Source organism: Austrofundulus limnaeus, unplaced genomic scaffold (genome assembly GCF_001266775.1).
Source record: "Austrofundulus limnaeus strain Quisiro unplaced genomic scaffold, Austrofundulus_limnaeus-1.0 Scaffold133, whole genome shotgun sequence".
Taxonomy (NCBI): Eukaryota; Metazoa; Chordata; class Actinopteri; order Cyprinodontiformes; family Rivulidae; genus Austrofundulus; species Austrofundulus limnaeus.
This window is the reverse complement of record NW_013952535.1, coordinates 813,235-823,994: the sequence shown is the minus strand read 5'-3', so window position 1 is coordinate 823,994 and position 10,760 is coordinate 813,235. Positions and strand designations below refer to the sequence as shown.

The 10,760-nt window shown below is 37.5% G+C and overlaps 1 protein-coding gene and 1 long non-coding RNA gene across 5 annotated transcripts in view; one reads left to right on the top strand and one right to left on the bottom strand.

Annotated features, from left to right (window-relative positions):
* Positions 1–6,220: 6,220 nt before the first annotated feature.
* The window catches only part of sipa1l1 (signal-induced proliferation-associated 1 like 1), a 78,387-nt gene continuing 73,847 nt past the window's right edge, over positions 6,221–10,760 (bottom strand). For 3 of the 4 annotated variants that reach the window (XM_014015730.1, XM_014015729.1, XM_014015731.1), the window contains 2 exons: positions 9,912–10,024; positions 6,221–6,666 (listed from right to left, as the gene is read on the bottom strand). In XM_014015730.1, the coding sequence (XP_013871184.1) occupies positions 6,498–6,666; positions 9,912–10,024 (282 nt within the window). In that variant the 3' untranslated portion in view covers positions 6,221–6,497. Of the gene's footprint in view, positions 6,667–6,701; positions 10,025–10,760 lie in introns of those variants that run through there. The other variant, XM_014015732.1, reaches the window with a different exon arrangement.
* LOC106522647 (uncharacterized) overlaps positions 9,350–10,760 on the top strand; it is a 19,803-nt gene continuing 18,392 nt past the window's right edge. Inside the window, exon 1 of the long non-coding RNA XR_001310807.1 lies at positions 9,350–9,438. This is a non-coding gene — a long non-coding RNA (uncharacterized LOC106522647). The remainder of the gene's footprint in view (positions 9,439–10,760) is intronic.

Sequence of the window (10,760 nt, the reverse complement as noted above, 5' to 3'; positions counted from 1 at the left end):
GTGTGTGTGTGTGTGTGTGTGTGTGTGTGTGTGTGTGTGTGTTTGCAATGTTACATTTTATGGAGTGCACACAAACGATATAAGTTGCAAAGATCCTCTATCCTAGATTCTAGTGCAGGGCTGCCCAAACATTTTCTTCAAGGGGGCCAAAATAAAAATGTATTGGGGCTGTGGGCCAAATGCAGTAATATAATACATGAAATACAAATATTTTTAAGTCCTTTATTTTTAACAATTAAGCTAGCAGCCAGTGTGGTGGCCCACTTTTGTTTTAGTTTGTGAACTTGGAGAAAGTCTGCCAGACGCTCAAGTAGGAAAAGCTCATGGGACATTTAATAAATTGATAAATTATGAGTTTTTGTGGCCTTATAAAGTGCAAAAATCGACATGTGTAGTTAAATCTAATCTAAATATCTCTTGTTGTTACTTGTATTTCATGCTTCATGTTTAATCTTAATATATCAAAGATAAAGTCAACAACATGAGTGAAAACTTTAAATAAGTCCCTTATTTAGTCACTTGGCCAATGGATGAAATGACTAAGTGGAAATACAGTTTCTACATAGAACAACAGGTTACAGCCTAGTAACTGCTCAATTGCTTGTGGGCCAAATCAAATGGCTTGGCGGGCTAAATTTGGCCCGCGGGCCCCACTTTGGGCTCCTCTGTTCTAGTGAATCACAGATAGTGTAACTTTTATTGTCACTTTTCTTCTTTCTTTTGTCGACACTTTCATACGGAGCTAAAACAGACTCAATATTCAGTCCTGGGCATTTGTGAATATTGAGACTGTTTTAGCTCCATACTCACTGATCAAACCCTTCCCTCACTAAAACAGAAATGCACTGGAACGGACAACCGCAGTGAGATCTATTGAAAACAAGGCGAATCTTAGCGCCGCCATCTTGGTAGGTGCTTTGTGTCCTCATGCCTGCACTGCAAATTATCTCTTTAAAAAACACTTTAAAGTAACTACATTATATTTACTTAATCATTAATAAATGGTTAGTTAACCTTGAAAACATCAATTAAGGATGAATCATACTTAATAAGCTACATTAACATTGGTTTACCCATGAATGCTAATTACTTGATTTTTGTTTTCCATCAGTTTTTTTACACTTTTCATATTTTATTGAGTGTTTTTATTTATTTATCATATTTTATTGTTGAGTGTTTTTACTATTTTTTATTGTAAAACACTTTGTTCCTTTAGAGGAGTTTTAAAAGGCTTTATAAATAAATTGGATTGTTAATTCATGAGATATTAAGCATGAATAAACAATAAGTTTACTGGTTCTGGGAGTAATTAATCTTTATGGGTAAAGCATTATTAAATGTGTTATTTTTAATTAAGTATTAATCATTCTTAATTAATGATGTTTTTAAGGTTAACTAACCATTTATTCATGGTTAAGTATGGCTAAGTAAGGCGTAGTTTTTATAAAGTGCTAACAAAAACTCAAACTCAGCCGAGAAGCTAAATATTAAATAGATAATTGTTATATTTATTAGAAGATGCACGTGTTATTTCATTTCATAGGAGAATTTTCTGCCATGTTAGTTCATAAATAATTGAAAATAGGACCATCTTGTCTATTCCCGCCCCATCTAACCTGGGTTTTCATTATCTGACACGTCTTTAAAACCTAAATCCTATTAAATGCTACTTTGCTGAAAGCTTTCTCTTTCGTTTCTGCAGCGATCGATCTGTCACAAGATCCAGAGCCTTGGGGAGAACTTAGTGCACAGGAACTGACTCCAAATGTGTGGCGATGATGCTCATCCTAACATTAAACACGAACCGTTATCAGCTTTATTTGCTGGATTTTATTTCCAAGTAAAATCCAAACCCTGTGGTCCAAATGTGAAGGAAAGTGCAAAGAAGGTGGAATTTGGGGTGAAATTAACAAAGAAAAGATATTAAAAAACTAGAAAAATAAATCCAACGTTACTGTAATTAAAATATATATGTTTCTGCTGCAAGAAGAGAGCAAACAGAGGCACAGCTCACACCTCCAATCACATGAACAACAACAACAACAACAACGCTCCGGGTCTAAAGAACAAAACAGCTCTGCTTTCTCTGTCTCCCTTCTTGAGTGCTTGATGAGAAGTGAGAGCTGCACAGAGACATGAAGGCGTTTGTGTGGGCTGCAGGACTGAGTGGGATAAAAGCACCGAGGGTCCACATGCAACACAGGAGAAAGAGTCAGCAGACTCCATATGATGCTGCTGCGTTGTAGCCATCAGTTAGCAGGAATACCAGGTTTGAAATGCACAATAATATCATGTGGCTTTATGATTTATTATAAACGCAATTAGTTACTAATATGTTACAATATCACATTTCTTGTTGTTGGATTTTTTTCGACCAGTGTTATAAACACAGATCTTTTATTTTGTTGATTTTACTGATTTAAATTGAAAACAGTCATGTGATTTCAGCACATATCACAGCTGAAAGCAGAACCTTTTTATTAGATTTATAGCTGCTTTGGCGTTAAAATCAACAAAATAAATAAATAATGCCAGAGTTGTTCCTGAGGAGGAGGTTCTTAATGCAGTAAATAAAAAATATAAAATATAAAATAAAAAACTTGGAGAGGTTTACCAGTTCCAACAAAAACATTTGACTTTACTTCCAAAAACAGAAATATTTTCTGGGTTGACTTCCAACACTATTTAAATAAAAACAGTTCTGGTCATATTTACATTTTTAGCACACAATGAAGTGTTATATTTTAAAATTAAGCAGGTTTTGAATGTAATAAAATAAAAGTAAACGTTACCATTAAAAAAAGGTCCTCAAAAAATGATGTAAGTACTGTAATGAAGCAAACAGAGATAGCTAAACAAACATCTGGTTTGTTAAACCTCAAGTTTAGATTTTTGCTTAAACATCACTTTTACTTTTAGGTAAAGTTCGTACAGAGAGACTTCTGGCTTCTTCTTTTAGTTTTTATTTATTTATTTATTTGTTTCCCCTTTTTATTTTTGTTGAAACATTTAGTAGCTTGGTGAACGGCTCTGCCTGACTGAACAATGATTTACAAACGTTTGCAGAACTCGGAGGTAATTCAGTCGGTGAATCAGGTGAGTAGGAGCAGGAAAACAGGTAAAATATGCAGGACAGCACACCTCTAAGTGTAGTAACGAAATACATTTACTTCCTTACAATATTTAAGTAGTTATTTTTGAGGATGTGTAGTTTTTTTTATTTTGTTACATTTAAAAGCACTAAAATGACACTTTTACTTTTTCCTTTAAAACATAACGCCCCTCTCTACAAATTTAAATATGACTGAACTCGTCATGAAACGAGTCGTTTATGAACTTTAAAAACTTTAATGGTGAATTTACTTCATGTCAACTGGTTCCAGTAAACTAAGTTGAGAAATTGACACGTTTTATTTAAATGAAATGTGTCAATGTCTTTACATTTACTCAAGTGGAACCAGTTGACATAACTTAGTTAAGTAAATTCAACACTTCTTTCTTAGTGTGTGTGTAAAAGTACTTTTACTTTTCTGATTACTTAGAGTAGTTTTATAACTTTTACTGAAGTACTTTTCTTATCAGTTAAATAATTTTTTACTCTTTTTCTGTTACAGTATTTTTATTTTGTTATTTTGTCTTGAAACAGCTCTGCCTCGGATATTAGCCGTCAGTTTATTTAGAGTAAACAGGTTTATTTAGAGCGTTTATTAGAAGTGATTGTGTGTTTTTATGTAAAGCTTAAAAATCTCTGCGGCCACTTGCAATCATAAATGTTCAAGCTGAACTATATCATCATTGTGATGATAATAATGGCTTGAACTTAACTTAATATTCACACCAGTCTGAGAAATAGAGTCAAATCAAGCATAATTATGGGTTTTTTTGTTTGTTGAGATTTTAAGTTTTCAGTGTTACACAACAGTCGCAGAGCAGCAACACACCACTATGGGAGGTTTTTTTTTTTAAAAGGGGAAAAAACATGGTATTTTAGGGTGACTGCATATTTATTGTGTGTATTCTTATCCCAAATGAATACTTATATTTACATCCAACAGTGTAATCATAAACAAAGCACAATTCTTTACACTGATTGTGTTTCCTGTTGTGTTTGATGGGGGTGGGGCTGGTGGTGTGTAGCTAACAATGTAACTACAATTAAATATATTAGTAAATAAATGTAATAAATTTTTTTAGTTTTTTAATGCACTCAATTTCGATCAGCTCAGAATAAAATAAAAAGATTGCTTATTTGCAAAATATGTTCTCAGAATTATGACTGATAATTATAATATAAAAATAACAAGATGTTAAGTCTTTCAGATATGAAAGCGTGATTAAGAGATGTCCAAGTTCATAATAAAATAAAATGCTGTTATAAGTTTAAGTTTCTAATCAGGTATTAATTCTGAGATATTTAAGATAATCTTACTTTATTGTATAAATAATGTTGAATTTATCAGAAGGGCAATAAGATGTGAAATTAAACAGAAATCTATCAAAGTATTTAAAAAGAAAAAAATAGTATAGGTCTTCTGGACGGGTTCTTCTCTAATGAAACGTTTCGTCTCTCCTCCAAGAGACTTCTTCAGTCTGAGAGTTTCAGGCTAAATTCAGGCTTTTAAGCCCTGCCTCCATGTGACTGATACTCACATCACATGGCTATCGTTGACACCTAATTAACACCTATTGTTAACAGGGGGTGGAGTGATACTGGCAATAGCAGCACTGTAGGAGGGGGACAACTGAAAACGGGGGCCTCCACCTCTGTTTAATGATGGATGGTCTTTCTTCACAAAAATGGCTTCTTTTACTCCTCTCTCAAACCAACGTTCCTCTCTATCAAGAATGAGAACATCCTCATCTCTGAAAGAGTGACCGCTGGCCTGTAAATGAGTGAAAACTGCAGAGTTCTGGCCATTAGATGTAGCTCGTCTGTGTTGGGACATTCTTTTGAACAGTGGTTGCTTTGTTTCCCCGATGTATAACTGGTCGCAGTCCTCCTGGCACTTCACAGCATATACAACATTGCTCTGTTTGTGCCGGGGCACCGGATCTTTGGGTTGAACCAGCCTTTGCCGTAATGTGTTTTGGGGTTTGAAAGCTACTGGGACATCATGTTTAGAAAATAAACGTCTCATTTTCTCCGAAACACCCGCAACATACGGAATAACCACTGGTTTGGGTCTGGGTTTGGGGTCTTCATTTTCACCTGAAGGTTGCATGGAATCCTGTCTGTGTTTCCTGTCTGCTTTCAGGAAAGCCCAGTCAGGATGACCACACTGCTCCAGGGCCTGTCGTGTGTGTGATTTCTCTTTCTGCCTGGCTCCTGGGTTTGTAGGGACACTGTCTGCTCTGTGGTACAGAGTCCTGATCACTCCTAACTTGTGTTCCAGTGGGTGGTGGGAGTCAAAACGCAAATATTGGTCTGTGTGGGTGGGCTTACGATACACGCCAGTTTCCAACCGTCCTCAATCCGAAACCGAGTGGCCAGAACTCTGCAGTTTTCACTCATTTACAGGCCAGCGGTCACTCTTTCAGAGATGAGGATGTTCTCATTCTTGATAGAGAGGAACGTTGGTTTGAGAGAGGAGTAAAAGAAGCCATTTTTGTGAAGAAAGACCATCCATCATTAAACAGAGGTGGAGGCCTCCATTTTCAGTTGTCCCCCTCCTACAGTGCGGCTATTGCCAGTATCACTCCACCCCCTGTTAACAATAGGCGTTAATTAGGTGTCAACGATAGCCATGTGATGTGAGTATCAGTCACATGGAGGCAGGGCTTAAAAGCCTGAATTTTGCCTGAAACTCTCAGACTGAAGAAGTCTCTTGGAGGAGAGACGAAACGTTTCATTAGGGAAGAACCCGTCCAGAAGACCTATACTATGTTTTTCTTTTTGATTTTTTACCTGGATTACTGAGATGCATCAGGTCGGATATCAAAGTATTTATTATTCTTTAAATTCTGCTCACTGGAACAAAAACAGTAAAAACTGGATTTTAATCAGCACTGAGGTTTTTAAACAAGACAAGGATCCAAACCACGCTGATCAATAAGATTAATAATAATTCTTACAACAAAATTAAGATCTGAATCTTTTCTGCCATTAAAGATCCAAGGCAGACCCTCTACTCAGTGAGATGAAGATTGCTGCAGACCCCGTCATGAAGAGAAACATTAAAAAATGTCAAAAATTACAAGAAAAATGAACATGGCTCAAATACTTTATAAAATAAATCAGGTGTAGAAGGTTTAACCACAAACTGGATACTTTTAGATACAGTACATAATGTCAGCTGTTTGTACATATCTACCAAAATATAGCTAAGTTTGTCATTTGAAAACAAAATAATCAGGTCAAACATGGTAAAAGAACAAATCTCTGCGCTTGACTTTAGTTTAAAGACATCAAAAGTTTATTATTGCTAAAATATAACTAAATAAATACCTTTGTACTGTGTTATCTTTAAAAAAGAATCCACAGTATCATTTCATGTAGATCATGAAGGTGCAGTGGTTCTGGCTCGGGCTGTGGGAGCCACTAAAATCCAATCAGATGGATCCGTGAGAGGAGGCGGCCGGGTCAGGTCCCAGTCCTCCTCACAGAAGATCCAATCAGACGAGACCTGCAGGACACAGACAAGTCCACTCCCACTCCAGTTATTATCACTGAGAAAAAGAGAACACATGAAACTTAGACAGCATTTATTTCAGAAACTTTAATACTGTTTTTTATACATCTTACAAAGACAGTGAATCTGGGATGTAAACAGTATTTTCTATCCTGTAACACTACTGGTCCTCTGTGAGTTCTGTGTTCAGTCAGAAGCCAACACATCAGGACACAGCTGAGCTCTCCTGCTGACCTCACCAGCTGCTCCTCTAGTTTTTGATTCGTATCTGATGAGTGACGCCTGACGAGAAGTCAGGCTTTTTATGGAGTGAATTAGATCCTGGCAGGGAAACATCTAAACAGGATTGCACAGGACTAAAAACCACCCTTCTCATATCCAAAACTAGCATACTGTTATACTGAACACTGTGCAAAATATCTCAAGAACAATTTTTTTTACAAAAAAAAAAAAAAGAATTTTTTGAACATCTTAACATTCACATTTTTGATATTTTTCTGTCAAAACAAAACAAAAAGCAGCTAAATGAACTGGAAATGAATACAATATTCACAAATTTAAAATAAAATGCTTTATGACACTTTAATATCTGCAGTGCCCTTTCAGTCAGACTTCCATGAGAAAAACAAACCTTTTTTTAATATATAAAATGGTGCCTTCAGTGGACTTAAAACTTCAATTTAAGCATTGTTGTGTTCAAGGCAACCAAATGAAAGAGTTAAATCTAATCCTGGATGACTCATCTTCTGTAAATATATTCAGTTTTTCATATTTTGGAAACTGTCTGCAGGTGTAACCAACCCAAACAAGCAAAAAAATAAAATAAGAAAAGATTCCTAAAACAGAACCATAAGTCCAAAACACATCTCTGCAAAACAGCAGAGATTAGTGAGGGGAAAAAAAAGCAGCAAACATCAGCTTGTTTTCACTTTACATTCACGTTTCTTGGGGCTGATTAGTGAAATATGCAGCAGGGATTTAAACACAAACTATAAAAGGTACTCACTGCAAACAACATAAAGATTATTCAGTTCCAGATAAAATTCTAATTTCTTCATCTTAAACAGTTTTTCTGGTTGGTTCTATGATTTGTAGTTTGAGGACACATGAGAATAAAAATAGTTTATTTTTTTCTGTGAGTTTTCCACTGGTCTTTAGGGGCGTTGCAATGAGCAGCTTTAAGCTTTTAAAAGAACCGTACGGGTCAGAAACATGTCCTCCATTAGAATCCAAACATTCTGTGACTTTTGAATCAGTAGAAACCTGCTTGTTGTCTTGGGGGAAACACTTGAATAGAAAAATAATTTGTAAAGAACTGACAGGGATCTAAAAAACACTCATGTGGTTAATGCAAAGGCACACATATCCAAACACTTCACACACACCGTTTCCCCACGTTTCCCACTAAACGCATGAAGCCGTTGCTTCACAGTAAACCAATGTTTGAAACTGCCTAAGAACAGGTGTGCGGCGCTGTAACAGGTGTGCTCATCTCTCAGGGTGAAGATGAAGATGCTCTTCCTCTTCTCTGCTCCTGGGTGCTGTTTCAAAGGCACGGCCCTGCTCTGCCTGCCAGGAAACCACCAAAACATGTGACTGTAGGCACGGCTGGAGACACTAATGTACATTCACACTATGACAACACTTGGTCACGGATTTGGCACGCACTGCAGCTCTCTCTACTTCTCTAATTTATTATAATGTGCAATTTTCTTCTCAACTTTCTAACTATCTCTTTTTTATCCTAAAAACCGAACCTGAGGAAAACTGTAGATGTTCTGTACAAACAACATCCACACACACACATGCCGACTACGTCTGCTCCTCTTATTATTTTATTAAAAACCTACCTTTGATTGTCTCTAAAAAAAGCTGGCTCCTGATTCTCGCTGCTGTTCTGAATGTTTGTGTGGCCTCGCGGCTGATAATGGGGATAAAATACAGACCGACAGGCAGCACAGTTACAAAGCATGACACTTCCACTGGTCACCACTAGAGGGCACTGTAAGCAACACGACAGCAGGCTCGGGCACCACGAAATACAACAAAATACAGAATAAAAAGCATATTAGTCAGGCTTTAGGTAGAATTAAGAAAGAAAGCCAGGTAAATGATATCGCTAGTGACCATTAGCCTTAAAGAACTAAACACTGTCAGTTGTACTGTACGAATAGAACAACTCATTTATTGGAAATATAATACAAGGAAATAAATAAACCTGGGAGTAAAAAGACCACCTAAAATTGTCCTTGTGGTTTATTATCAGCCGTCTCTGTCTGTACTCCAGGCAGTGTGATGATGATGATGATGACGAGTCCTTATTTTCCTTCGTCCCCCCTGAGCCTGATGTTCAGTGGAGAAGGTGGAAGGCTCTAGTGCAGCAGATTGGTGTACCCTCCAGATTATCTTTTTCCACTCCCAGTTTCTTCTCAGAGATAACTCTCCCTGTTCCGAGGGAAAGCCAGGAGTCCTGACTTCTTTCTATTGCTTTAAAAACCGAGACGGACCAAAGAACCGGATTGTTTTATGGCACTGCTTGCCGATGGCTTTTAAATACGCTCCTCGTTCGCTTTGAGCCAGAAAAGATGTAATCCAGATTATAGAGGAGGAAAACAGGTGAGGCTGGATGTCCAGTTCCTTTAAACAGTCTAAAAAACACAGGAGCTAATTTAGTTTCATTCATTTACATGAAGGTGATGTGGCTTTGTTTTTATATATATCTTGACTGGTTTGTGCTCCAACAAACGCTTGACTGCTAGACAAGCAGGTCTGTTGCGTACCTGTGTGTGTGTGTGCGTGTGTGTGTGTGGTATCCCCGGGATGCCTGAGTGACACCACGCTGAGGCGGCTTTGATTTGGCACAAAAGACTTTTGTCCCCTTTCAGAGCAGCTGGACGTCGTTTCAAAGTCGCGGGAAGAAAAAAAAAGGCAGAAATCGAACCGTAGAAGGTCAGGTGTTTGAAGAGAAGCACCTCTGCTGAGCAGAGGCGGCAGGAACGAAGAACTGATCCTTCATTTTGGAACATAGGAGGGGAGTTGGTGAGTAGAAATGAGTCCTTCATAGTCTAAATTCCACCTTCAAATGGATGGTAGTAATATTTCCAACTCATGTCCGGGGCCAGTGGAGGGTCGTGGAAAAGGTTTAACATCCTGAAGTCTCAGCTCAACCCCCCCTCCCACCGCCTCTTCGCCCAGACTGTGTGCTGATGAGTTTTGTGTGTGTGTGTGTGTATGTGTGTGTGAGTGGGAGGTCAGTTCATGTCGATGGTGTTGAAGACCCACTCAGTGAACTTCTTGAGCTTGGCAGCAGAGGTCTGGGACTCCTCCTGCAGTCTCTGGTTGTCCTCCCAGAGCCTCTTGATCTGAGCCTGAAGCCGCAGCTTTTCTTCTCGCTCCTGTGAAGGAACGAAAGGTCAGGAGGTTAATCTTCAGAGAGAGCTACGCCGCTGAGCAAAAGACTAATTAAAGTGCCTGTGACACGAAATTTTTAAAATAAATTTAAAGGCTTTTTTTGAAAGATAACATTAATAACATAGAGCAAAAATAATTTCCCACTGCTGTGAATGGTTGTTGAGATATTTGCTTGTTCAGTAACAGGAAGTGATGTCAAAGAGGTATGTCTGCATGTAAACAGAGCGTTGATAAAATGGCTAACACAGACTGTAGAGAACAATCTGACGTTTCTTTAGATTATTTTGAGTCACTTTCAGAAAGATGAAGATGAGTCAGTTCAAATAATATTGTTTCAATAAAAGATTACAGAGTTTTCTTTCTTAAAGAGGTCCCCTTTGATGTCACTTCCTGTTTCACTTTGGCTGAGCCAAGTTCAAAAGAAAATATGCAGTTATGTGACAAAATGGGTAAAATCATGTTTTATGCAAGGTTTCTTATATAAAAATGTGTTCTCTTTGGCTTTTTGTATTCGATGGATAGGTATGTCACAGACACTTTAAGTTAAAAGTGATGGGCATTAAAGCCAGTTTAAATGAACACAAGTCTTCAGTTTACACTTTTTGCAACATAAAACCAAGTTAGCTTGTTTTATGAGTCACAACTTTGGGCTCTGTGGGCAGATTTCATCAGCTGACATTCTGAAACCTGAAGGCAAAACAATACAGTACATATATATAT